Source organism: Aplidium turbinatum, chromosome 17 (genome assembly GCF_918807975.1).
Source record: "Aplidium turbinatum chromosome 17, kaAplTurb1.1, whole genome shotgun sequence".
In the NCBI taxonomy this organism is placed as follows: domain Eukaryota; kingdom Metazoa; phylum Chordata; class Ascidiacea; order Aplousobranchia; family Polyclinidae; genus Aplidium; species Aplidium turbinatum.
In genome coordinates this window covers 16,258,083-16,282,664 of record NC_137488.1, presented here as the reverse complement: position 1 = coordinate 16,282,664, position 24,582 = coordinate 16,258,083, and the positions used below count along the sequence as shown (strand labels likewise).

The 24,582-nt window shown below is 40.1% G+C and overlaps 1 protein-coding gene across 1 annotated transcript; it reads left to right on the top strand.

Annotated features, from left to right (window-relative positions):
* The first annotated feature begins 676 nt into the window (after positions 1-676).
* On the top strand, positions 677-23,332 carry LOC145786958 (uncharacterized). Its single transcript, XM_082598707.1, has 8 exons — positions 677-1,087; positions 3,147-3,278; positions 9,536-9,645; positions 9,885-10,047; positions 14,389-14,539; positions 15,146-15,227; positions 16,171-16,338; positions 23,089-23,332. The coding sequence occupies exons 1-8, from the start codon at positions 707-709 to the stop codon at positions 23,279-23,281; spliced, it is 1,380 nt and encodes a 459-aa protein (XP_082454833.1). The 5' UTR covers positions 677-706; the 3' UTR covers positions 23,282-23,332.
* Positions 23,333-24,582: the final 1,250 nt, after the last annotated feature.

The following is a 24,582-nucleotide window of genomic DNA, read 5'->3' as shown; positions in this document are numbered from 1 at the left end:
TGGTACAATAGCTAGGTAACCATTTACTTACACCATTCATCTTGGCGCACCTCTGCACTTCTCGATAAAGTAGATTTAATAAAAACAAATATCGTGTTTAAAACTGACAGATTTTAAACACACATCACGCGTGTTTAAAACTGACAGATTTTAAACACACATCACGCGTGTTTAAAACTGACAGATTTTAAACACACATCACGCGTGTTTAAAACTGACAGATTTTAAACACACATCACGCGTGTTTAAAACTGACATAAAACCGGATTGAGAAAGATTGAAAAATTATTTGAAAACCGGATATCGCTGTATGAATAGAAATAGATAACTTTTTCACCTAGCGTGAACGTCGCGGGCTCCCGGTTTATTTTACAATTATTGTCATCCCTCATCAGATTTGACTACTGTACTCAATGAATTGATTTTCGAGAGTTTTTATGAAATGTGTCAGTTATTTTTAATAGGTAATCGGTAAATATCAATTATTAAAAATACGCTGTTGTGCTGGATAGTATTCACGAAAACTGCAAAAGGATCTGCAAAATTTGGGAGATAAATACCATGTGGTTATATGTTATGAGGGATTTTTACCGTAAGAGAAATTACAAGAAATATAAGAAAGATTCTTATAGGAAACATTTACCTACATTCTTTTCAGCGTAAGACCATTGTGCAGTAAATTTTCTTGGCAGGTTGATATTTTACGATGGACAAAGTACTTGCACGACCGAGGCCTATGTGCTTAACTAAGCTGCTTGTCTTCGCAGTTTTCATAATCTACATCTTTTTGGAAAACCGCATGTTTAATACACCGTTCACTTTTTTCCAAACAAAAATAAATTCCTCTGGCTCAGATGTTTGGCAACATCGAGAAACCAGGCAAAGTATTTTGAAAGAAACAGATCTTGAAGACTTTCTTATGAATAACTGCCATGGAAATCATGAAAATATGATTATTCAATTGGAAAATACAAAACAATATTTATCTTTCACCGAATATAAAAAACATCTTGCTAATAAGTTTACTTTGACATACAAAGATCCGGTATATAAGTCAAAAAGTCTCGGAGAACTACCTCTTCGCACAGTAAGTATAAGTTTAGATAGTTTTAAGTTCAGCATATCTTGAAAAATATAAATTCTCTACTGTCGTACTCGTAACATCATGGCTATGCATTGATGGTATTATCGAGTTTAGCTTTTAATTGTCTTTTGCAATTGAACAAATGTGAGCGTGCCATCTGGTTTTCATCTGCCCAAGATTTTGATAAACAATATATAGGCTACTGTAGTCTAGAATAGTGTTTCTTAACCTTTTTAGCGCTCGTACCCTTTAAGCTTTCATGAAATTTCCTCGTACCCCTTGTCTACAATGGCCGACGGAAATAAATAAAATTGTAATAATAGGAATTAAACTCAGTGTATTTATAAGTTAGGTATGTGTTGAATATACCTATGCATTAAAAACAGTCTTGTAAGTTCAATAATGTTTACAGAACACCAACAATCAGTTAATTTATTAATGGCTTTTTGTTGCTGCTTTTTGTCAATAATCGTGTTGAAACGAGAGCAGATTGTTCCGAGTTTTATTTAAGATACGCCGAATTTTTTCAGAAACTCCCTTAACGTAAGGTAAAGAAACAAAAGGCTTATACTGGGTAGATGGAAGTACTAAACTTTTAGGTTGTCGTTGGCAGGCATGCTTTCTTGGAAATCCATTGAGGCGGAAAGTATTGTGCAATGCTTTGTTCTGTCGTGAACGTTCATATCACCAGTCCTGGAACCGATGATGTCATTCGACACTGGCACTAAACTTAGTTTTTTTCTGCTTCTGTTCCCAGTATTGTTTTTGCCATTTCCATTGCGCATGGTTTCACTAATTCTTCTGCTTCTGTATGTAGCTTTTTATTTTTTGCACACAGAGATGCAACTTGATACGATGCTAGTAACAATGGCTTTTCAATCGGTAAAAATCCATGCTTTGATAAGGTACCACTCTGATGAAAACGTGCCCTTATGATCTTCAAAGTATTTAAATTATTTCCTGACTTTACTCCTGGTTAAGAACCCTTGGTCTAGAACAATTTATTACATTTCAATAGATTTAATTAAGGCAAGGAGTAGTCTATTTTTTGCATAGCTTAATCCTACGAATTCACAGATAGAGTGTTATTTTTTTGAGTCACGTTTGTCAAAAAAAATCTTTTGTGGATTGATATTTAAAAAAATCAAATTAGGCTCAGGGTTGGAAGTCGTTAGTCAAAAATTTCACTATTCGATAGTGCCCGAAAAGGCAATGACTTTCCGCTATCGATACTTAAAAAAAGCGATGAATAGCAATTACTAAAAATATTCTATTTTATTGTATTTGCGTATTTAACGAGTTAACAACTCTCACTGGCATGGTTTTTCTGTACTGTGTTGCCGCAAAATTTTCCTTAATCCTTTAAAGTTCGAAAACTGGAAGGGGACTAGGTCGTATAGTAATCCGAAAACTAAATCTCGTAAGTTCGTTTTGACGACGAAGTAAGTGAACAACAAAAATGATTCAGCATTTCTCCTAAATATCGATTAGTGAAAAACGAATAATGATTTCGTTGCTTGCATAAAAAAGCAGTGAATAACGCGCATTCGATATTTATTTTTAAAAGGAATGGGTATAAGCATTCGATATTCAGAAAGGAAGGAATAACGCTATCGAATAGTGACAACTAGTCGTTACTTCCAACCCTGATTAGGCTTTATACAAAGCGAAGCTTGCGACGAATAGGGCAAATTTTGTGAAATAATATTTGAGAAAACGTTTGAAATAAATATAAGAGTAGAGAACCAGAAAAATCTACGCCAAGAACAAAGTTAGTCCGAATAGGTGGGAAATCCTGTTAAATGAGGAAAATTTTACAGAAAATTATACTTAGAGTCAATGCAAAAATAGTCGAAACAAACAGATGGTCTGATTGTGTTGAGTTGCTGTTGACTTCTCACTTATAAAGTGGTGATAATCTCGGTCATTTTGAATAGATAATTCAGAACCACCTAATTAAATTTATATCAAAAAAGCGTTTCGAAGACCATAGTTTTTCTTTAGCAATAAAAGTTGAATGATAATGATTTTGATTATTTCGATATTATCATCTCTGTTTCAGGGTTGGGTTACACCGAACCCCAGATCACGTTTGCGCGACCCACAGGAGAAAATTAATGTCGACGTTTTAAACGATCTGTTGAAAAACGAAACCAGATCGAGGATTCTTTTGGGAGATGACGACCCGCTTCAGGTAACTCAAGAAAAAGCGTTTTATTATCTTTAATCGTCTTTGCACAAATGCCTGCAGTTAGCATGCTTCCTTGATTACTTTTGCACTCCTTTTGTCACGTGTACTCCGCGAGGCAGTACTCTGTTTTATTCGTATCATTTCATTCTGGCAGGCTAGCGAACAACAGCTTCTTTTGTTCTAGTTCTAGTGTTGAGTTTAACAATCTTACGTTGTGTATTTTGTTGCAGAAATTGCGATTCGATCATTTTTCTTTTGTTAATACATTTAAGAAAAATAACCGTCTTTGTTCATAATGGAATCGCAATAGGATAAGGTTAATCTAAAGAAATTTGTGGAATGGTGGTGATAACATGCGCCTTTCCCAACTGTAATTTTGAAACAGCCGACGTGCCCGAAGCGGTTGCTTGTGTGGTGCTGCAAAGTCACACGTACAGTCATGCTGCTACGACGCGCAACGTTCCAGCGCCCGTAAACCTTGGTCCAAAGCTTATTCGACCTACTGTAGACATTGGAGTTTCTCCGGAAGAATGGAACGTGTTCACCAGAAGATGGAAGGTTTTCAAAGAAGGTTGCAGAATTTCTGATGAAGCAGCTTCAGCCCAGTTATTCCAATGTACCGGCCAAGCCCTAGGGGACAGCCTTCTCCAAGCTGACGCTGAAACAGTGAGTAAACCTGTAGATGAACTTTTGCTTGCAATGCGACAACTGGCCGTTATACCTGTCGCCACAGGGGTGTTACGGACAGAGTTTATGGCTATGCACCAAATGCGCGATGAAAAATTTCGCGCTTTTGCAGCTCGTGCTCGAGGAAAAGCGGATATATATGCATTCACTACTAAATGTTCTTGCGGCCTGAAAGTCAGTTATACAGATCACATGATCCGAGACACACTACTCAGTGGAATTTCTGACAATGAGATTCGTCGCGACATGATGGGAATGGACAAAGTATTGTCGATTCCCATTAACGATATCATCGCTCTTGTCGAGAATAAAGAAATGGCTCGCAATGCGGTACCATCTCATGACGTTTCGGCAGTGTCGACTTTCAAGCGCAAGAAAAGCCAAAGCCCTATTCCAAGAGACCGTGGACACATCCAGGCAGCACCCTCTTCTCCCAATTGGTCAAAACAAACTCACTGCCCTAAATGCAATAGATTATTCAATCGTTACAGAGAAGGCCCCAGAGGTTGGAACACTACGCCTTATTCCCTTTGTCTCGAATGCTTTCGGTCATCTCGTCATAAAAACAAATGGGGCGCTCCTCCTAAAGATGCATCAGTCGGAGCACTCTGTGCAGCACCTACTGTACCTCAAATAGGCACATTTGCCTCAACACAAACTGACATCGTAACCCGAGACCCAATGTGCTCAACAATTCGTGGTCCTCACCACACATTCCAAAAAGGGCATTGGACACCATCCCGCATGCGAGAACATCCCACAGTTCGGGTAGACATATCTATGGATGACTCATGTCATCATGGCAGTTACACTAGCGTGATAGCACAAGTAACAGCAATCGCAGATACTGGTGCCCAAATAAATGTATGGTCACTGAAGAACTTTGTGCAATCCGGCTTTGGACAAGAGACCCTTGTACCCGCACCAAACCTAATAGCTGCAAATCGCTCTACTATTTCCATTACAGGAGCATTTCGTGCCATCATTCGGGGTACAGCGCACGGCTGCAATGTTGAATGTCGGAGCATGATTTACATCAGTCAAGACGTTGACAAGTTATACTTATCTCATGACACACTATTGCATTTAGGTGCCCTATCCCCGAAGTTCCCAACTCTAGGGGAACATCAGATCAAGCAAGAAATGGCGCACAATCTTATCGAACCAGAAATCAACGTCGTCAGACTTGTTAACGGTGGCTGCACATTACCCAGCAAGCAACTGGAGTCGTGCACTTGCCCTCAACGTGGTGCAGTTCCAGCTCCCCCAACCAAGCTTCCGTTCCCGTGCACACCTGAAAACAATGACAAGATGGCAAACTGGCTACTCCAGAGGTACGCCGCATCCACTTTCAACACTTGCCCGCACCGCGCGCTACATTGTATGGCTGGTCCTCCCATAGAAATACATGTTGACCCCAACGCGAAACCAGTGGCCGTTCATACACCAGCGTCTATCCCCTTGCATTGGCAAGAAAAAGTACACGCTGATCTCCTCCGCGACGAGGCTCTGGGAATCCTTGAAAAAGTCCCCCACGGCGAACCCACCACATGGTGTCATCGCATGGTTATCACACGCAAAAATGATGGCTCACCACGCCGTACTGTCGACCTTTTCCCCTTAAACAAATTCTGCCAGAGAGAAACCGCCTCTGAAGCTCCATTCCAGCTATCCCGTCGTGTCCCCAGAAACACTTGGAAATCGGTGACTGACGCATGGAACGGCTATCACAGTGTTCCACTGCATCCTTTTGATCGGCACCTCACAACTTTCATCACTCCCTTTGGAAGATGGCGCTACACTAGGGCACCGCAAGGATTCCTATCCTCTGGGGATGGCTACAATCGCCGTTTCAATACCATATTAACTGATTTTGTGCGCAAAGAACGCTGTGTCGACGACACAGTGTTCTATGATAGCGAACTGGAAGAACATTGGTGGCGAACCATAGAATTCCTCACTTTAGTGGGACGGGCGGGCATTGTCCTTAACCCTGACAAGTTTCAATTTGCCCAACGCACCGTAGATTTTGCTGGATTCCGTATCTCAGAAGCAATGGTCGAGCCCCTCCCTAAATACTTGCTCGCCATCCAAGAATTTCCAGTCCCGAATAATATCAAAGACATACGCAGCTGGTTCGGATTAATCAACCAAGTCGGAAACTATGCTCAACTGCGTGACCTAATGGCACCGTTCAAGCCGTTCCTTAGCCCAAAGCATAAGTTCGAATGGTCTCAGGAGCTGGATTCCGCATTTGCCGCCTCCAAATCGGCAATTGTTGACGCTATTCGCCATGGGGTAGAAATCTTTAACCCCAGCCGTCGAACATGTTTGCGCCCTGACTGGTCTAATAAAGGCATCGGATATTTCCTTCTCCAAAAACATTGCGTATGTGCTTCCACTATACCGGACTGCTGCTCATCAGGTTGGAAAGTGACTCTTGCAGGATCCCGATTCCTCTCATCGGCCGAACGACGTTATGCCCCCATAGAAGGCGAAGCCCTAGCAGTTGCGTGGGGCCTAGAACAGACAAAGTATTTTACGCAAGGCTGTGATAATTTGGTTATTGTAACGGATCATAAGCCATTGGTAAAAATATTCGGAGACCGTACGTTGGACGAAATCACCAACACTCGCCTGTTTCGTTTAAAACAGCGTACACTAATGTGGCGCTTTGATATCGCACACTTACCCGGCACAACCAACTGCGCAGCCGATGCTGCCTCACGTCATCCAGTATCATGCGATCTCATTGCTGTAGCGTCGTGTGCAGAAAATAATGTAGCAGAAATGGCGCTGGTTACTACCATACAGGCAGATGTCGCCCATACCTTTTGCTTGCAATGGTCTGAAATCGTTCGGGAAACAGCCGCCGATCCAAACCTTAGCAAGTTAATGGTAGCTATTGAAACGGGATTCACCTTTCCCAACACCGGCGACATTCGCCCATATCTCCCCTATCGTGACGGGTTCTTTGTTGAAGACGACGTTATTCTATATCATGATCGTATTGTTGTACCACCATCGCTTAGGCCTAGAGTACTCTCAACGTTGCATGCTGGTCATCAAGGTGTGTCTGCCATGGAACGCCGGGCACATGCTATAGTATTTTGGCCCGGTATGACTAATGATATCCATGCTATTCGTGATTCGTGTACATCATGTAATCGTAATGCTCCATCTCAAGCAGCTCCTCCCCCAACGCCATGTGATCCCCCAGCTACACCATTTGAGAAAATTTTTGCAGATTATTTTGACTATGGGGGCCGTCACTTTTTGGTCATTGGGGACAGATTCTCGGGGTGGTCGGATGTATTTGCCACGCCATCAGGATCGAGTGCCGCAGGAGCAGCTGCTTTGACTCAACTCTTGCGCTCGTACTTTGCCACGTTTGGTGTTCCTGAGGAAATATCTACAGATGGGGGTCCCGAATTTACTGCTGCCGTCACTGAACTCTTTCTTAAAAATTGGGGTGTGCAGCACCGCATATCGTCATCTTACTTCCCTCAATCTAATGGTCGAGCTGAGGTGGCTGTCAAAACTGTCAAACGCTTGCTCATGACTAATGTGAGTCCAAACGGAGACCTGAACAACGATTCCTTCTTACGTGCATTGTTACAGTTGCGTAACACACCTGATCCTGACTGTGATATCTCTCCAGCAGAGATCGTGTTCGGTCACCCTCTGCGCGACGCATTCAGTTTTGTAAACCGCCTAGTTAAGTTTTCCAATCGTCACATTCGTCGTACATGGCGGGATACATGGAAGGCAAAGGAAGACGCCCTTCGCCTGCGAGCTGGTCGAACCGATAAGGCGCTGTCTCAGCATACTCGTCCTTTACGTACTTTACAATGTGGAAACCGCGTATTTATCCAAAACCAAAACGGTAACTATCCTCGAAAATGGGACAAAGTGGGAATGGTTGTCGAAACGTTGCCGCATGACAAATATGTAGTGAAAGTTGACGGGTCGGGCAGAATCACAAAACGGAATCGACGTTTCTTGCGAGTAATTCCACATACTAAAGCATGTGCCGATCCCATCCCTCCTCAACCAAACATCATTGCTCACCCACAGAGCCTCCCATCATCTTCTTTTGCCCAGCCTCCTGAAACGGACTACTGCCCTCCCCTCCCTCCACATCTCGAGATAGGCCCTAGCCTAGAACTTGGAGAATCACCGATGTTGCCTCTCGATGCAGATCACAGTCCGCCTGCACTCTCCTGCCCCACACCAGCCTCAAGCCCAAAGCTTTGTGAGCCACAGCACTCACCTGAACCTCCAAAGCAGCCGATACCTTTCGATTCAGTGGAACCAACCGAACCCACAAGTGGAGTCCCTCACATTGAAAAATCGCCTGTTTTGCGCCGTTCTACGCGGTCCCGACGGCCGGCATTGGATTTGGCGCATCCTCTGGTCAATGGGTAATCAAGGGTTCGAGCTCGTAAGTCTACAGTTTGGCCTTACGAGCTGGGGAGGGATGCACAAATGCCTGCAGTTAGCATGCTTCCTTGATTACTTTTGCACTCCTTTTGTCACGTGTACTCCGCGAGGCAGTACTCTGTTTTATTCGTATCATTTCATTCTGGCAGGCTAGCGAACAACAGCTTCTTTTGTTCTAGTTCTAGTGTTGAGTTTAACAATCTTACGTTGTGTATTTTGTTGCAGAAATTGCGATTCAATCATTTTTCTTTTGTTAATACATTTAAGAAAAATAACCGTCTTTGTTCAGTCTTCACTCTACAATTATAGTGTTAACAACCTTTTTTGATCAACAAAACACTTTATGTCTTACAATAATCTTGCAGAACACCAAACGAAATTCTTTGTTATCCTTATTATCTGCCAATACTTTTTCGTTTTTATAAAAAAAAAAGATGTATATGTATAACTGCAGACAGTGCACACTGTTTCGACCTTCCGGTTTTCTCAGTGCAGTAGGTACACTGGAATGGCCATGGAGATATATACCTCTATGTGACATTTTCCCATTTGTGGTACCTAAACACCAAAATGGTACTACTGCCAACCTTGCCAAAGTGCTCAAACTGCAAGCAGTGAGCTTTGTGCAATGCATAGCAAGGTGCCTCCAGTAAAGTGCTCAATCGGCGTAAGGCAAGAGCGTCCATATATATATACAGTATATTAAACAACATGATGCGTTCTACTGGTGCAAATTAAGCTAAACTAACACAAGATGTATAAAGTGACAATCTGCTTTTATTCCGACGTTTCGTCAATCAGACACGGCTGACTTCTTCAGGGGGGCGAGACCAGGTAGTGACTACCTGTCTAGCATGGCAAAACACAGGACCATGTTGCTGTAGATCAACTAAACATGCAAAATGAAAATTCAACTTTTAGTCAAAAAATTATCCCGCGCAATATAAAGATATGGGGAAGGCCTTCATCTTGCAGTGGAACAACAATGGCTGACAATGATGATATGTATTTGCAAATCCAATAAAAAGTATGCCAATGCTCAATGTAAATACAGTATGTAATTTGATAACGATAAGGCTAAACAGCGTGCCGTCTGCATATGTACAGTTGTACAAACTTGCCTTTTTCAGATTCCAGAAGTTCTAGAAGAGTTAAAGACTTCGAAGTATAAAGTTCCAAATATCGTTCATTTCATTTGGTTTGGAGCTGAAAGAAGATTTAGAGTCGACCATTACATGGCGTGTGTAACTTTCAAGAGATTTTAAATGACACTTGTGTTTTTGTCACCATTTTTTCATTTACACATGCAATTGTTGATATTCTTGAGAAGGGCACAATATGAAGCCGAAAATGTTTAAATTAGTTTTGTTTCGTTTTAATTTGTACGTAGTTTGAATAATGTTTGTTTGTTTGTTGTCGAATTTCACTTCATAGTGTGACAAAAAATAAAATATTCGATGACAAAGTCTTGGTGTTTAGGTTGATAGGAGCATTGCGCTATCAACAACCAAAAGTCATTTTGTTCCATCACAATGCGGTGCCTGTTGGCGAATATTGGAAGATAGCAACTCAGTTTGCGGGTGTGCGCTTGAAAATGGTCAAACGAACTCCACCACAGACAATATTCAGCCACAATATCAGTGTAAATATTTTTGCCAACAAAGTTGTAAATATTTATCTAATTACGTAATCGATGGCCTTAAAGTTTTGTGTATCTACCTAAGACAGATAAAACCAAGCAACCACACGGCATTTAACATAATGCATTCACTTTAATCATGTATTATGCTAAATGCCGTGTGGTTGCTAGGTTTCATCTGTTATCGGATAAAACCAAGCAACCACACGGCATTCAAATTACGTTATGTTAAATGCCGTGTGGTTGCTTGGTTTTATCTGTCTATGGTTGAAGAAAGTCACCTCTTTACCAAAATTGTAGCTACCTAAGAGGTCAGCAATCTCTAATACGCAATAATACATCGTATTTTTGTAAAGAATTTACATTTGTTTCATTTAGTTCTTGTTGTTATAGTTTTATCTCACATACTGTTATGTTTTTTAACACTTTGCTCCTCAAAGGGAGGCCAGATTTGGCCCCCCCCTCATATTTCCGTTGATTACTTGAAGCACAGTAACGCCATGCGCTTGGTTTTTCTTGACTTTTCCTAAAATTGCCAGGCGGATCTGATGATACTAAATTTGATGCTAAAAGTTGTGTAGTTTTCTTGTAAATTCAAGATTTTGGTAAATTTTTGCTATTTCTAGCTAACTTCTAGCAAAGCGTGAAATGGATTACATTGCGATAACAAGCCATAAGCTCATAATTGCTTCGTGAATCCATATGCGCGAGCAGAGAGAAACATCCTCTTGTTTTCCTTTGTGTGGTTTGACCTCAATAACACAAAGCGCGTTATTTCTAACGCTACAAAAAGAAGCCAGTGGTCACAAAGTTGTTAATTAAAAACAATAATAGCAAACGTTTTTTGCGTTATCAGCTTTACGAAGAAAAGCAATCTATGATCAATGTAGGCCACAAACTATTCAAAACAGTTGTTTCAACCAGCAAATATCCATTGACGAATAAAAAGCGTTACAATAAGAAATCTTCCCTTAGGTAGTGTGAGTAGTGACATGAAAAACCTGGTTTCGAAATAAACGTTCTATGGAAATACTCTCATTGACAAAACTTTCCATTGAGGAAATGTATCACTTCAAATGCTTTTGGAAGAAGCTGAAAAAATGGCGTTTTTGCAAACAGTAATTGTGAGATACAGTATGCTCAAAATTATGCGATCACGTAGCAGCTTACTCGATGACTACATGTCCCTTCGCTGCTTTATGTCGCCTACGCTTATTTGTTATGTGTTGCATTTTTGTTCGACGGTGCACTGTGTATTGTTCCAAAGAGCGCAAAATAAAGATGATAATGCCTCGTCTTCACTACAAAATATTTTGTATTGTAGACTAGGCATAATGCTTGGCGTCACATCAGACAAACAACAAATCAGCTTTCTTGATCATTGATTCAACATCTGAATACGTTGTGCCAATGTATAAGAGGCCGGCTATTGTGAAAACCCGCCATTTATAAACGATCTGATTATTCCTAAAGTGGGACAAACTACAGTAATGGATCAAAGAATGAAAAAACAATGCTGAGAAAACTAAATCTAAGTGACGAACAATACCGATGTCTTCATTTATTTTGGAAAAATGCTACCTAAACTTATCAACAAAAAATACCGAAAAAAACGGCAGCGATCCCGAAAGCAGAATTTGCTCGACTTTGGCATGAATTTAGTTAGACAGCTAATAAATCCACACATACAATAACGGCCACTCAACGGCTATAATATTCATAATCAACCTGGTTCTGAGCGGTTTGTGTAACAGTTCAGAGGAAGACACTACTTGAAATGGTGCACCACACAAAAGATTTTCAATGTTGATTGTGGATTTCTAAAAACCGGTGTGGATTGTGCTGCACAGTGATTTCAAGTTTAGGACAGAAAAGGCACAAAAATATCAAGATAAAAACAAAGACCTTGTGGGAAATTTGTGGGAATCATAACACGATGCAAATACCATAAACGCGTAGTTTGCATGCTGCTCTAAGCTGGCCGGTAACCACAAACGTAGACAACAAAGGCAGTTTATAACTAAATAACAGCGTAATAAACATTATAAATACGTAACCCGACAGTTTTCTTTTACAAGCGTTTTACGTCTAACAGTAAAGTCTCCGCAAAATTTTTGTGAAGCGTTTACAAACCATGGTTATGTGAAATTATTCATCATTATTATTTTTATATTTCGGATGTTGTAAAACGTCATCAGAAAAAACCACAAAAAAAACATTTCATTACTTTAATGTAGTAGGCCTAAAATTTTTTTATAGAATCGTAGCCACGTTTTATCAACCAAGAAGCCATTTTTTGGCAATATGAAGTTATACAAAATAATTTGCAATACTGCAAATGTTTGAAAAGAATCTAGGAAGTCTTCTCACAATCTAGCACTAAATGATTGTGTTTATTGTATCTCTGCAATATTTTTTATGACAAATTTTGTAGCTTCGTTATAATCATTTTTATCTTTCAAGTCATAAGTCCATTTTTTTTGGCCAGAAACATAATCGCTGCTTTGTTCTTGTATCGCTTCGTCGCGTTTACGCGTATTTTTTGTGTTCCAAACATTAACGACCAAGTCAGCAATTCAGTCCTTTTACATTGATTCAACATTTGTAAACGTTAAATTAATGTAGATCTGCTGACTGTGGGTTTATTTCAATTTCCTTTGTTTACGCATGTTCCTCACTGCGCTGTTGAATTGTTTCGACGCTGGAGGACTAAAATGCATTTTCAAATTGATTGACACAATCTTCAATAAAAAGTGAACTTCGAACTTAGCTTTGTTGATGTAAATGCTGTATTTTTAGTGGATGTAATTCATGAGTTATGTTTATAAACACCTGTAAGCCAAATGACTTATGATGTAGCCTGCATGATATTTGTGATGCGACTTGACACAAATCCACAATTCCAAAAGCGCCTAATTTGAACTTAGAAATTTCAGATAATTTCAACAGCTTGTTCAATTGTCTTCTCTCTACTAAAATATTCATACTACAAACTCAATTGTAGACCTAAAATACACAAACGAACATGTAAACAGCTATTCAAGTAGGCCAAGGTGTTACTTATGAGAAGTTTATTATTATTGTAACTGTCTCCGCCGCCAGTGTAGCCAAATCGTTTGGCATCCGCTGGCTTCGATCAGTCTTTCAACAAGGTTGATAGGATCTCCATTCTGTTTTGTCCTTTGCGATGTTTTGCAATCGATGGAGATGTGGTGTGCTGAGCAAGGATCCCAGGCCAGCTTTTCTGATGTCAGATCTCAGCAGTTGTAATAAATTGGTACGGTGACGTCCGGTTCGGCCTTGGTACTTTTTGCTGCCAATTATTGCAAATTCAAGGGCTTTCTGAGGAGGTGAGTCCTGGTGAAGTCTCAGAATGTGTCCAAACATGTTCCATCTCATGGTGGAGATCTTGCAAGACAATGGTTCACTGTTGCATATTTTGTAGAGATTTTTGTTCGAGATAAGACTGTTTGGCCAAGTATGACCAGTTATGACACGTAAATGTCTTCGATGACAGGCATCCAATCTTTCAAGACTTGCTTTGGTAACAGACCAGCTATTACAGTTGTAGATCATAATTGGGATGCAGTACGCGTTGTACAATCTTAGTCGCAACTGTAATGGGATTCTCGATCTCTTGCTCCATAGTATCCAGTGTGATATGAGAAGTTTGGTTCCATAAAACAAGAAGCTGGCCATGGGTTTCGCAAAGCATTAGTTCAGGACAAAAATATAAAACAACGCAGTTTTGTTTTTATCAAATTCATGTAACAATGTTACTCTGTGACTATTTTATAATTAATGAGTAGCCTACAATAAGATTTGCTCGCATGTCGTAAATCTTTATCGACGCAATGAGTCGGCACACCGCACACACACTTCGTGCGGTTGATCGAGCTCTTTGTCTTTTAGAGTTTTGCATGAAATCGGATTAACACGGTTAATTAAAGGCGGCAAGTTAAATCAAAATTGTCGTTTTTGGGTACCTTTGCAAAAGTTGAAATATCAAGTTTAACATATAAAATTTTAGAATAATGACTTTTCAAACTTATAGACAAATAATTTTTTTTCACACCAGTGCAACTTCTGTTGAAATAGCACCAGCGGATCACACGTAACAGCTGATTGAATTTGATCCAAAAACGGCCCCCCCTTGAGCAGTTAACTTCCAAAAAAACGTTGAAAAGCAAAGGGTTAATGCAACCTCGATGGTTCTTGACGTAATCTTGTCAATAAACCGTTGTCTTACACAATTTACCATTGGTCTGTGATAATTACAGCATTCAATCGAGAAAGTTAAATTCTTAATGTAATTGAGTCGTTCATTTTTGCTTTTCCATGTAGGTAATTGAACATCAAGCAGATGTTGCAAGATTGCAAGTAATGATGGAGGTTGGAGGAATATATATTGATACCGATAGCATTTTTTTAAAATCGGTCGATTTTTTTCGAGATTTTGAAATGGTACTTCCAGAATCAGATTGGGCAACCTTAGGTAAGATGTATGAAAATGTGACAGCCAAGGCTAGGAGGATTACTTGATGCAACTTATTTGTGGTCTACGTTTTGATTAAATCATTTTATGATATTTTATCGTATTGTGTTGTATTATACATTTCGTGTAACGTACAGCAGTAGTCGTCAGCAGGGTAGCCTGTATTGTGTACGTGAACCCAAGTGTAGGTTATACTAGATTATAAATTGGATACAGCCATGTCTTAAACTTATTTGTGTAAAGGGATTTCCAGTCTTGTTGACATCAAATAAACAAAGCAGCTCCCTATTTGACTTTAACTTTTTAATGCTGGAGAAAGATAATTTAGAAAAGACTAACACCACGTTTTTTTCCAATTGCCTCTGGTAGTAGCCTATAGGCTAAGCTAAAAGAATAAACCAACGGCGACAACCAAAGTTATGCAAGAACTACAATTGCTATTATCACATTTTTACGCTTTTATGGGGTTCTTGTATAGTGCCAAACAAAGACTAATATATTTATTTATCTGATAATAAATACGAGGTAGCATTAAATTTAAAATATTACTTTTAGCACTAAATTTAAAATTACTCGTAGCATTAAATTTAAAATATTACTTTTCAGCCAATGGAATAATTCTTGCTAACCGCAATGCGTGGTTTTTGAGAAGATGGTATCATGAATATAAATACTTCAAGGATGGCCAGTAAGTAAAAATGAATCTATAACCACTTTCATAAAATAATTAATTCTAGTCTATCTACTTACTGAGTGAAATGACTATCTATTCTATAGGGACTGACTATCATTGACAGTTAACTGTGCAAAAAAACGAAGAGATGCAGAACTATAAAATAGTTTAAAGTTGAATTTACTGTGATACTCTCTACTTTTCTGATTAATTTTATCGCAAGACGCATCTATTTGTATTCATCCCTAATTTGGATCATTCAAAGAAAGATTTTGCTGAAAAGTTTAGTGACGAAGTTTCATCTTGGAATACAGAAATTTGTGGCTATTGGTCTAGAGCAGGGGTCACCAAACTTTTATCTCTGAGGGCCGGATTGCTGCGAGATTAACAGCTGTGGGCCGGATGCAAATTGCGAAAAGATATACAACTATTTAGAATCTCCATTGACTTGAATTGAGCACAATAAATAACAAAGTCAGCGGTGGAATAGCAAAGTTGTGATGAAAATCGAAAGGTTGCTGGAAAAGTTATCCCCTGCTGTGATACACTACAGGGCATCGTGCTCTTGAAAAAACATTACATCTTTCCAAATTTGGCCTAGGCTGTCCCCATTTGTGGTGGCCTAATGATAAAAACAGAACACCAACATGTAGGCTGCCTGATGGAAAAATGTACAAATTCAACATATAACAAAGAACTATAAGAACGAACAATTTTAACAAAGAAGTCTCTATTACACAAAAAGGCAAAGCCAAAGACGGTTGCTAATGCCAAGGGAAGCACATGTACAGAATTGTAGTGCAGCTGTAATTTCCGCAGCACTTGGCGGGCCGGATGAAATCAGTTCGCGGGCCGGTTCTGGCCCGCGGGCCGTAGTTTGGTGACCCCTGGTCTAGAGTGCAAAACCCAGGTTTGAAACAAATTATTATTAAACTTGTGTTAAATGACCTAATTTCAGATGGGGGTTCAATTCAGTTTTGGTTCCTTGGGGCATCGCCCAGTACTTTCCAGACAAGATTCGAGTAGCAAAGGGAACTATATGTCGACCAAGTTGGACGGAAGTTGAACTTATTTATAAAAATATCATCAACTGGAAGCAGATCTACATAATGCATTTGTATTCAAGGTAAAAGATATCTGCAACACAGTTTTAGTTGTGCCTTTTTTAGTTTGTTATGGGAGGCGTTGTCTAATTTATTTTCAACATGAAGGTAAAACTGAAGAACTGTATTCTACACATTATAATTGGTTGAAAAGGAGATGTTGTTCCGGACAATCTCTGTACAAATCAAACGTCACATAAAACCGTTGTCTACTGAACCTGACGTCTTACGTCATATGGACTATTGCTAGAAATAAGCAAAGATTGCATCACCTTTGTCACACCTGTGAAGCATTACATCATCGTTAAATCTTGAATTACGAGATATGGTGTAAGCCACTGGTCACAGCGGTAAACCATAATTTCTTCGTGGGAAAATTGTAACTTAAAGTTCCCGGATCCTTTCGTCTGCATATAATGACCGAAGAAACACACACTTGAACTTCTTTTCAAACAGTGTATTTCTGTAAAAATTAGCCCACGGCTACCAAAAACGAGGGGGTGCAACGCGTACACCACTTAAACTGTCACTACACAACAGATTACTTGGATAAAAGACGGAACTTTTGTCCAGCTAGCAAGCACTAAGCCAACAGTTAAATGTGCGGCCAACTTTCAAACAATCATTTTACGAATGACCAGAATAGATATCAATATCTCAAATTCACGTAGAAAGTAACTGTGACGCAATAAATGAAAGACAATTATGAAGTCATTCCAACAGGTGTTTAAGCTGATGTAATATTTCCTGTTTAAACAGGCCCAAACAGGTCCAAACAGGTCTTATGAACGATGGTGCAATTTTGGCACATGCTTTAGGAATTTCCATGACGTAATATTCAGTAGACTTGAACGGTTTTTATATGACGTTTGATTTGGTGAAAATTGTCGGGAACATAGCGGCCCCTAGTTATGACAGTCTGACATGGCATAACTAAAAAGAAATGACGACAATTGTGAGCCAATGAATAAAAACACATGATACACAAATTGTTTGAATCACTCACGTTTAAGTTAATACGCAAATACAAAGGGCATGCAAAGAATGAACAGCAATAAGAATAAACACGACGATACATGAAATTGGTACCATAGGTACACGCTAAATGACGCTATATACAATGGTTGCGCTAATAACCGACTGTTCCGGGCTCAGACAAGGGTCGGCCACCGCAGACAAAACCAGGCTCAAACCCTAACACTTAGGTGTTCTTTACGGGGGCGAGGCACGAAATATCCCTCAACACGTAGTCTACTTTCACTTTCCCCGTACTCTCATCATAGTTGCAGACGGCAACTTTGGCTCTACGAACCACAGGCTTCCCTTTCCTAATTTGTGGAACTACCTCATGCACCCTCCCAAGTTGATACTTCTCACGTTTACCAATGTCTTGGAGAGAACCTACCACTACAAGTTGACCAGGCTCCAAATTCTCGGCCATTTTTAGCCATTTTTTCCGGCCCTGAAGACCTGGCAAGTAAAAATCGATCCATTTATTCCAAAACTGCTGAGAAAGTGACAAATTGAACCGATAATCCCTTCTTAATTGGTCACGATCATGTGGTTGCCCAACAGCACAGTATGGGTCTAAGTATGGGGTCAAAAGTGAGGCAGGGGTGATGACAGTAAAATCCCTAGGGTCGTCACTCAAAGGTACCAAAGGGCGTTCGTTCACGATCCGAACGGCACTGCTGGAGTACGTAAGCAATTCAATGAAATTGGGCTTACGAATTGAAGAGTCCAAAATGTGAAAAAAGTACTTGGTCATATCGGCCACGAAACCAAATCTGCCAAGCCGAAATCTTGCCAAGACATCTACAAGAGGGTTTAACAAGTCAGGACCCGAAAACATTACATCATTAACACAAGTTCCTCGAAATTCAGACTTGCCATCGTAAACAATGCGTTTTTTTTAATTGTGACGTCACAAAGTATGGTAAATACCATTCAAATCCCTTGACATTTCCTGCTTCACCAGCACGCTCAATATAGCCATTAGATTTAAGATCTTTCATGGTGTCAGTAAGGAAATCACGAAGTTCAGGTTGTTTTAAAGCTTTCTTTCTTAAAGCAGCAGCTCTATCTGACGCCAACACAAAATTGTTAGGTAGATCAATATCTTCCTTCAACGGAACAGGTATCTCAAATCGACCATCTTTCAACTCAATATTCGGTTCGACAAGTTCTCTAGCCAAAATATCATTGCGAGACAATTCACAGGTTTCATTTTGCAAAGTCAAATCCTGAATGACTTTATTCAGGTCTGCTATTTCCATATCGCGAGACTCAATTTTACGCTGAAAGCCAGAGATGACATCCGACTCTGAAGACGTCTGCACTCTGCACACTTTAGCAACGCTTTCAACTAAGGGTGACTTACCACCACAAGCCAACCAACCGAGAGGAGTGAGCAAAGCATGCGGTTCACTACGATTGTCACCAACACGCTCTTCTTTTGCACACATCAAATAAGCGTTGTCGTTGCCAATCAGTACATCTACAGTACTACAATCATTCAAATGAAACATATTCACGTCATGAAAATGACGGAAACCACTTAAATCTTGTTTATGGGGTAAAGTTTTAACATCGTCAGCCCAAGCTGGGTTAACCACCGAGGTTATATCACAAAACAGTTCATCAGTCTCTAACGACTGGATGTTGAGTTTAACAAGGTCAGCACAAGTAGGTTTCTGACCAGCCAGAGTATCTATTTTAAACGACGCTTTATCATACGGTTTAAGACCAAGTTCGCACACCAAGTCACTCGAAACAAAGGTCAACTGCGAACCAGGGTCATGCTGACAATACACCAACTTCGATTTGCCAGTCATTGGATTCAAAACACGAGCAGCAGTAACGCGGTTAAAGGCTGCTTTAACATTTCCAATCTTAACATTACGCACAGGAACTCTGGCACCAGCCTCATCTTTACCGACCGAATCCAGAGAATCACGTGACGTCACATAAAAATCATGCAGAAGAAAATAGTGTTTCCTATCGTTGGTAGGTCCACACTTACGACAGTTATTTGCATGATTACAGTCTCTAACCATATGCTGGCGCAAACAATTCAAGCATTTGCCAGCTTTCACAATGACATCTCTCCGATCTTTAGGTGTCAAGCGCAAAAATTCTTTACAATTAGACAAAAAATGATATTCAACTTGACCACGTGACGAACAACAAAAACACGCCGGTATGTCACTATGTCTGGCCACACCGCCGCGCGGTGCGCCAACAGCAGTCGAGTACTGCGAACTCCCTGAAATCACATTATCATGGGGTTTTACCGACGTCTGCCTAACCGGACATGAAGGCAATTTTCCTTTGCCAAACTTTTTAAAATGCTGCGACTCACCAGAATCGCCCATTAGCATAATGCTAAAATCAGTCGACTTGCGCGTTTCCTCCCGTACTACAAAATCAAACAAACTCTGAAAGGTAGGTTCCTCAGTGCTACCATACTGATCACCTAAAAAGTCAAGATAACGCTGCTTAGCGTCAAACGGGAGTCGCTTAGCCAAATCCAAAACAAAACGTCCTTCTAATTTATCACGCTGACCATAAGCTTTCGCGTAAAGCAAACACTGCGACAATTCATCTTTAAACTCTTTCAAATCACTGGAAGAGATAGAAGTCAATTTGCTACCATAGCGATACTTTCTAATTTCTGGTTCTGCGAAAAGACCTCCACGAACCCCAAAACGTTGGGACAAGCGAGCTAACGACATTTCTATCCTGTCTTCCTCTGACAAGCCAGGAGTGTCAGAAACCAAATTAGCAATCGTTTGTGCAGCTGTTCTAACACAAGCTGCTTGCAACAAAGTCAAACGAGTTCCCTTAAAGGGCGAAGCTGCCATCAAGGCCATAACACGATTTTTAAAGAAGACAAATGGCATATTATTACCATCGTAACCAATCAAGGCCGCCTTATCGAAGAACGTCCTACTATTTTGGTATTCAAAAAAGCAATCCTGCTGTTGAGAACTCGATTTAGCGGGAGAAGACAAGCTATATCCCTTAATGGGCTGAGTGGGCTCAGTCACATGCACAGCCCGATCACGATCCTCACATACGTTAAAATCAGGAGACACGATACGCCTCTCACAACCACCCAAATTACGTGTAGCTGGGCGATCAAAAACTAGCGGCGCTGAAAACTGTGAAGGGGGCAAAGCATTACTGCTAATGGCGGCCCCGTGACCTGTACGCTCTGGGGGAGGAGTTCGGTTGTAATTTGCAGACCTTGGCTCTACAGCCTTCGGAAGATCCTTAGCCGCGGCCCCGAGACCTCCTGAAACAGCTGGAAAACATGTGGATTGTACAGGTCCACTTACGGATTGAACAGGCGTGTGGAAAAGGTTAGGTAAATTAAATTGTGATTGATGTTCACTTCTGGAATGCCTAGAAGAGCCCTTCCTAGAGCTACGCCGGGAGCCCAACTCAGAACGATATTCAGCTAAAACTACCTCTTTACGTTGTTCGGCCCTCAACTGAGCGTCTTTGAGTGCGGCCTCAGCAGCTCTCGCTTCGGCCTCAGCAGCTCTCGCGTCGGCCTCAGCTCTCGCGGCAGCCTCAGCTCGTATGGCCTCAGCTCGTATGGCCTCAGCTCTTGCGGCAGCCTCAGCTCGTATGGCTTCAGCTCTTGCGATGGCCTCAGCAGCTCTTGCTTCGGCCTCAGCTTGGATCTGGAGCTCCTCTCGTCTTAACTGTAGGTTAATTTGTGCAACTATCCGTGACGAGCTCTCAGACATCCTAGTGCTTACATTTGAGGCGCTATCCTCAGGATGTATGTCAGCATCTAACCTATCTGAGAAATCACTTTCTTTTTGTTCGAAGTTATTTTTTAACGAGTTAAATTCGGGATCTACCCTATCACGAAGTTCTGCCAAGATTGCAGAGTTAACAATTTTACTCAAAAGAGCATGGAAATGCCTTAATTCCTCTTCTAAAGTAGATAAGTTAGATCTAAAAATTAACAGTTCCTGCTTATCACTCAAAGAACCTAGGGCCACAGAAAGTTTCCCAATTTGAGTCAAAATATCCCGTCTAAGATGCCGGGCCTCTCGAACTGACTTAGCCTCATCGTTAATGGGTCCCTCCCCAGAATGGCCTGCCCGACCGCAAAGAACATCATCAGGCTTAAACTCAGTCGAGTCGACGGCGGTCGAGTCCCTGTCACCACCGAGTGTAGACATATTAAATGTTAGGGCTAAATTTAACAATTAAAAAATTAAGTTACACAAACACACAAAATTACAGTAGTTATAAAATACTTAACTGCAAAGACCGTAAAAATACAAAAAAGAATTTAAATGCACGATACCGTAGCTGTACGAGTATGTGAAGTCCAAACGTCCACAAAACTTGCTTGGATTCTTCCACTTGAATCTTCAAGCACAGATGGATTGCCTTTAATCTTCTTTCTTGCCAATGAATGTCAAAGTTATTTTTCTTCTGTACCAAACTGAGAAGAAATGTCTTTACTTTTTAGCTTAAAGTTCTTCAGTTGCCTACCGAGAAGAAATGTCTTTAATTTTCTTTGCTTCTTTAGACTACCAACCAATAAGATCTTCTTTTATTATTTCTTTGCTTCTAAGTGCTTCTGTGCCAAACACTAGACAGAGAATCGTCTTTTATTTTTTATGGTCACAGCGGTAAACCATAATCTCTTCGTGGGAAAATTGTAACGTAAGATTCCCAAATCCGTTCGTCTGCATGTAATGACCGAAGAAACACACACTTGAACTTCTTTTCAAACAGTGTATTCCTGTAAAATTAGCCCGAGGCTACCGAAAACGAGGGGGTGCAACGCCTACACCACTTAAACTGTCACTACACAACAGATTACTTGGATAAAAGACGGAACTTTTGTCCAGCTAGCAAGCACTAAGCCAACAGTTAAATGTGCGGCCAACTTTCAAACAATCATTTTACGAATGACCAGAATAGATATCAATATCTCAAATTCACGTAGAAAGTAACTGTGACGCAATAAATGAAAGACAATTATGAAGTCATTCCAACAGGTGTTTAAGCTGATGTAATATTTCCTGTTTAAACAGGCCCAAACAGGTCCAAACAGGTCTTATGAACGATGGTGCAATTTTGGCACATGCTTTAGGAATTTCCATGACGTAATATTCAGTAGACTTGAACGGTTTTTATATGACGTTTGATTTGGTGAAAATTGTCGGGAACAGCCACATTTAACAGGTGCTTGAATAGCTTCATAATGCTTATCATTATTACGTCACAGAAGATGGTTACGTGCGTTTGGAATATTGCAATCTATTCTCTCATTCTTAAAATTGTTGCTTGAAAAGTTGGTCGCATATTAAAACGGTTTTGCTTGTGCTTTACCAACTAGACGAAATTTCCGTCTTTATCTCAGTAATTTGTATTGTAGTGACAAGTTTTAGTGGCGTACCGGTGTTGCGTCCCAATTTCGACAGCCTTGAGGCTATTTTTACAGAAATACAATTCTTGAATAGACGTTTTCAGAAGAGTGTTTCTTTCGGTCATTGCATACAGACGAACGGATCCGGGAATCTTATGTTACAATTTTCCCACGAAGAGATTATAGTTTACCGTTGTGACCAGATGTAAGGGTTGAAAACAAAATAAAAACGAACACATTGAAATTTCTTGTTGCCATAAGCAGATAAGCCAAGCGTTGGTAGGAGGTCTAAGGTCTAGGCCAGGGCTACTTTTAAATAGAATTGTTTCAATGTGTGTCGAGACAAAAGTATTTTTTTACATTTACTTAGAGTAATGAAGAAGGAAGACGGTACCTCGGAAAGACCTCTCAAACAACTTGCCGTTCTTAACTCCACTTATGGAGAGGTTGCACGTCACGTGATTTGGGGAGACAAACGCATACGAGACGTCACAAACTGGATAGTGACGTGCAACTTAACTCAGTCATTGACAATGGGAGAAAAACTACCCACCATGTCTTAACTCATAACTTTTGCATACGTAAGAATTAAATAGCCTAACTTTGTTGTTGTATCGAAGAAGCAATCTTTAAAAAATGAGTGAAGGTACCAGCAGCGTAACCATCATAGCGTAGGTGGCATTGGGCCATACCAATGACTGATAACAATTTTTATTGAACATTATTTTTTCCTGTTATTTAGATGCATTTGCAATACCGAGTCAATTAGATTGCATTGATTGAATTTTTACTGGTGGATTGAGAACACCTTCTTTGGAAGCTTAATCCTGGTGACTTCGTATCCTTGCAGAGGCTTTTACCGACCAAAGCAAAATGGCTGTTGTAAAGTAGCAGCCTCACTCAGATTTCAGGACGTTGTAACGTGTTATAACATTCTCACACAAGGCCTAAAATATCTCGTCTCGAAGATCACAAAGTTGTTTTTTGGAAACCTTTGGTAGTAAAAGAAGCCCACTTAAAAAATATTAGTTAAGTAACCCCAAAACTACTACTACTATTCACTCTGATGATGAACATTAATGAAGCGTAACAAACATCAAAATTAATTTTTTATCAGGTTGAAACTTAAAGCTTCATCTTGATCAACGCGTTTAGGTACAAAAAATACACGTAAATGGTTTAACTACATGCCGTAGCAATACTTGCGACCACATGGCACATGCTGAAAGTAATTTGGTTCTGTTAGTAGCACAGCGTTACCAGGTGGTAACATACTACTAACATACTGTTAACAGGTGATAACAAGAAAATTCGCGGAGTGGCCTTCTGCAAAAAGTGTAAAAAAGAATAAGAAAAAAAATGCATCGAAGGCCTTTGATAGAATTGACCATAATAAGCTGTTTAATAAATTAAGTGATCGAAATGTGCCATCGTGTTTTATTCGCTTACTTCGCTCTTGGTATTCAGACCAATCGATGCAAGTAAAATGGGGAAGCTTATTATCTGAATCGTTCCATGTTTCAAACGGGGTGAGGCAAGGTGGTGTTCTCAGTCCACATCTGTTTTCAATATATGTTGACGATTTATCAATTCGGTTGAATAAAGTCAATACTGGATGCACAGTTGGTCATAAATTTTTAAATCATATACTTTTAGCGGATGACCTTGTGTTGTTTTTCCCCTAGCCTAGATGGTCTGAAAGACATTATAAATGTACCGGTATGTGAAAATTTTGCTGTCAAGCATAAAATGGTGTTTAATGCTACAAAGTCTGCTGGAATGCTTTTCTTTCCTCGCAATTTTAGGTTACCATCTCCACCTAAACTCATGATTTTAAATCAACTTGTTGCTTTTAAAGATAATA

Excerpts from the sequence above, each read along its gene's own strand:
- LOC145786958 (XM_082598707.1), top strand. The coding sequence starts at position 707 with ATGGACAAAGTACTTGCACGACCGAGGCCTATGTGCTTAACTAAGCTG. Across the intron at positions 3,279-9,535 it reads GAGATGACGACCCGCTTCAG|ATTCCAGAAGTTCTAGAAGA; the intron begins GTAACTCAAGAA and ends TGCCTTTTTCAG. Across the intron at positions 10,048-14,388 it reads TATTCAGCCACAATATCAGT|GTAATTGAACATCAAGCAGA; the intron begins GTAAATATTTTT and ends TTTTCCATGTAG.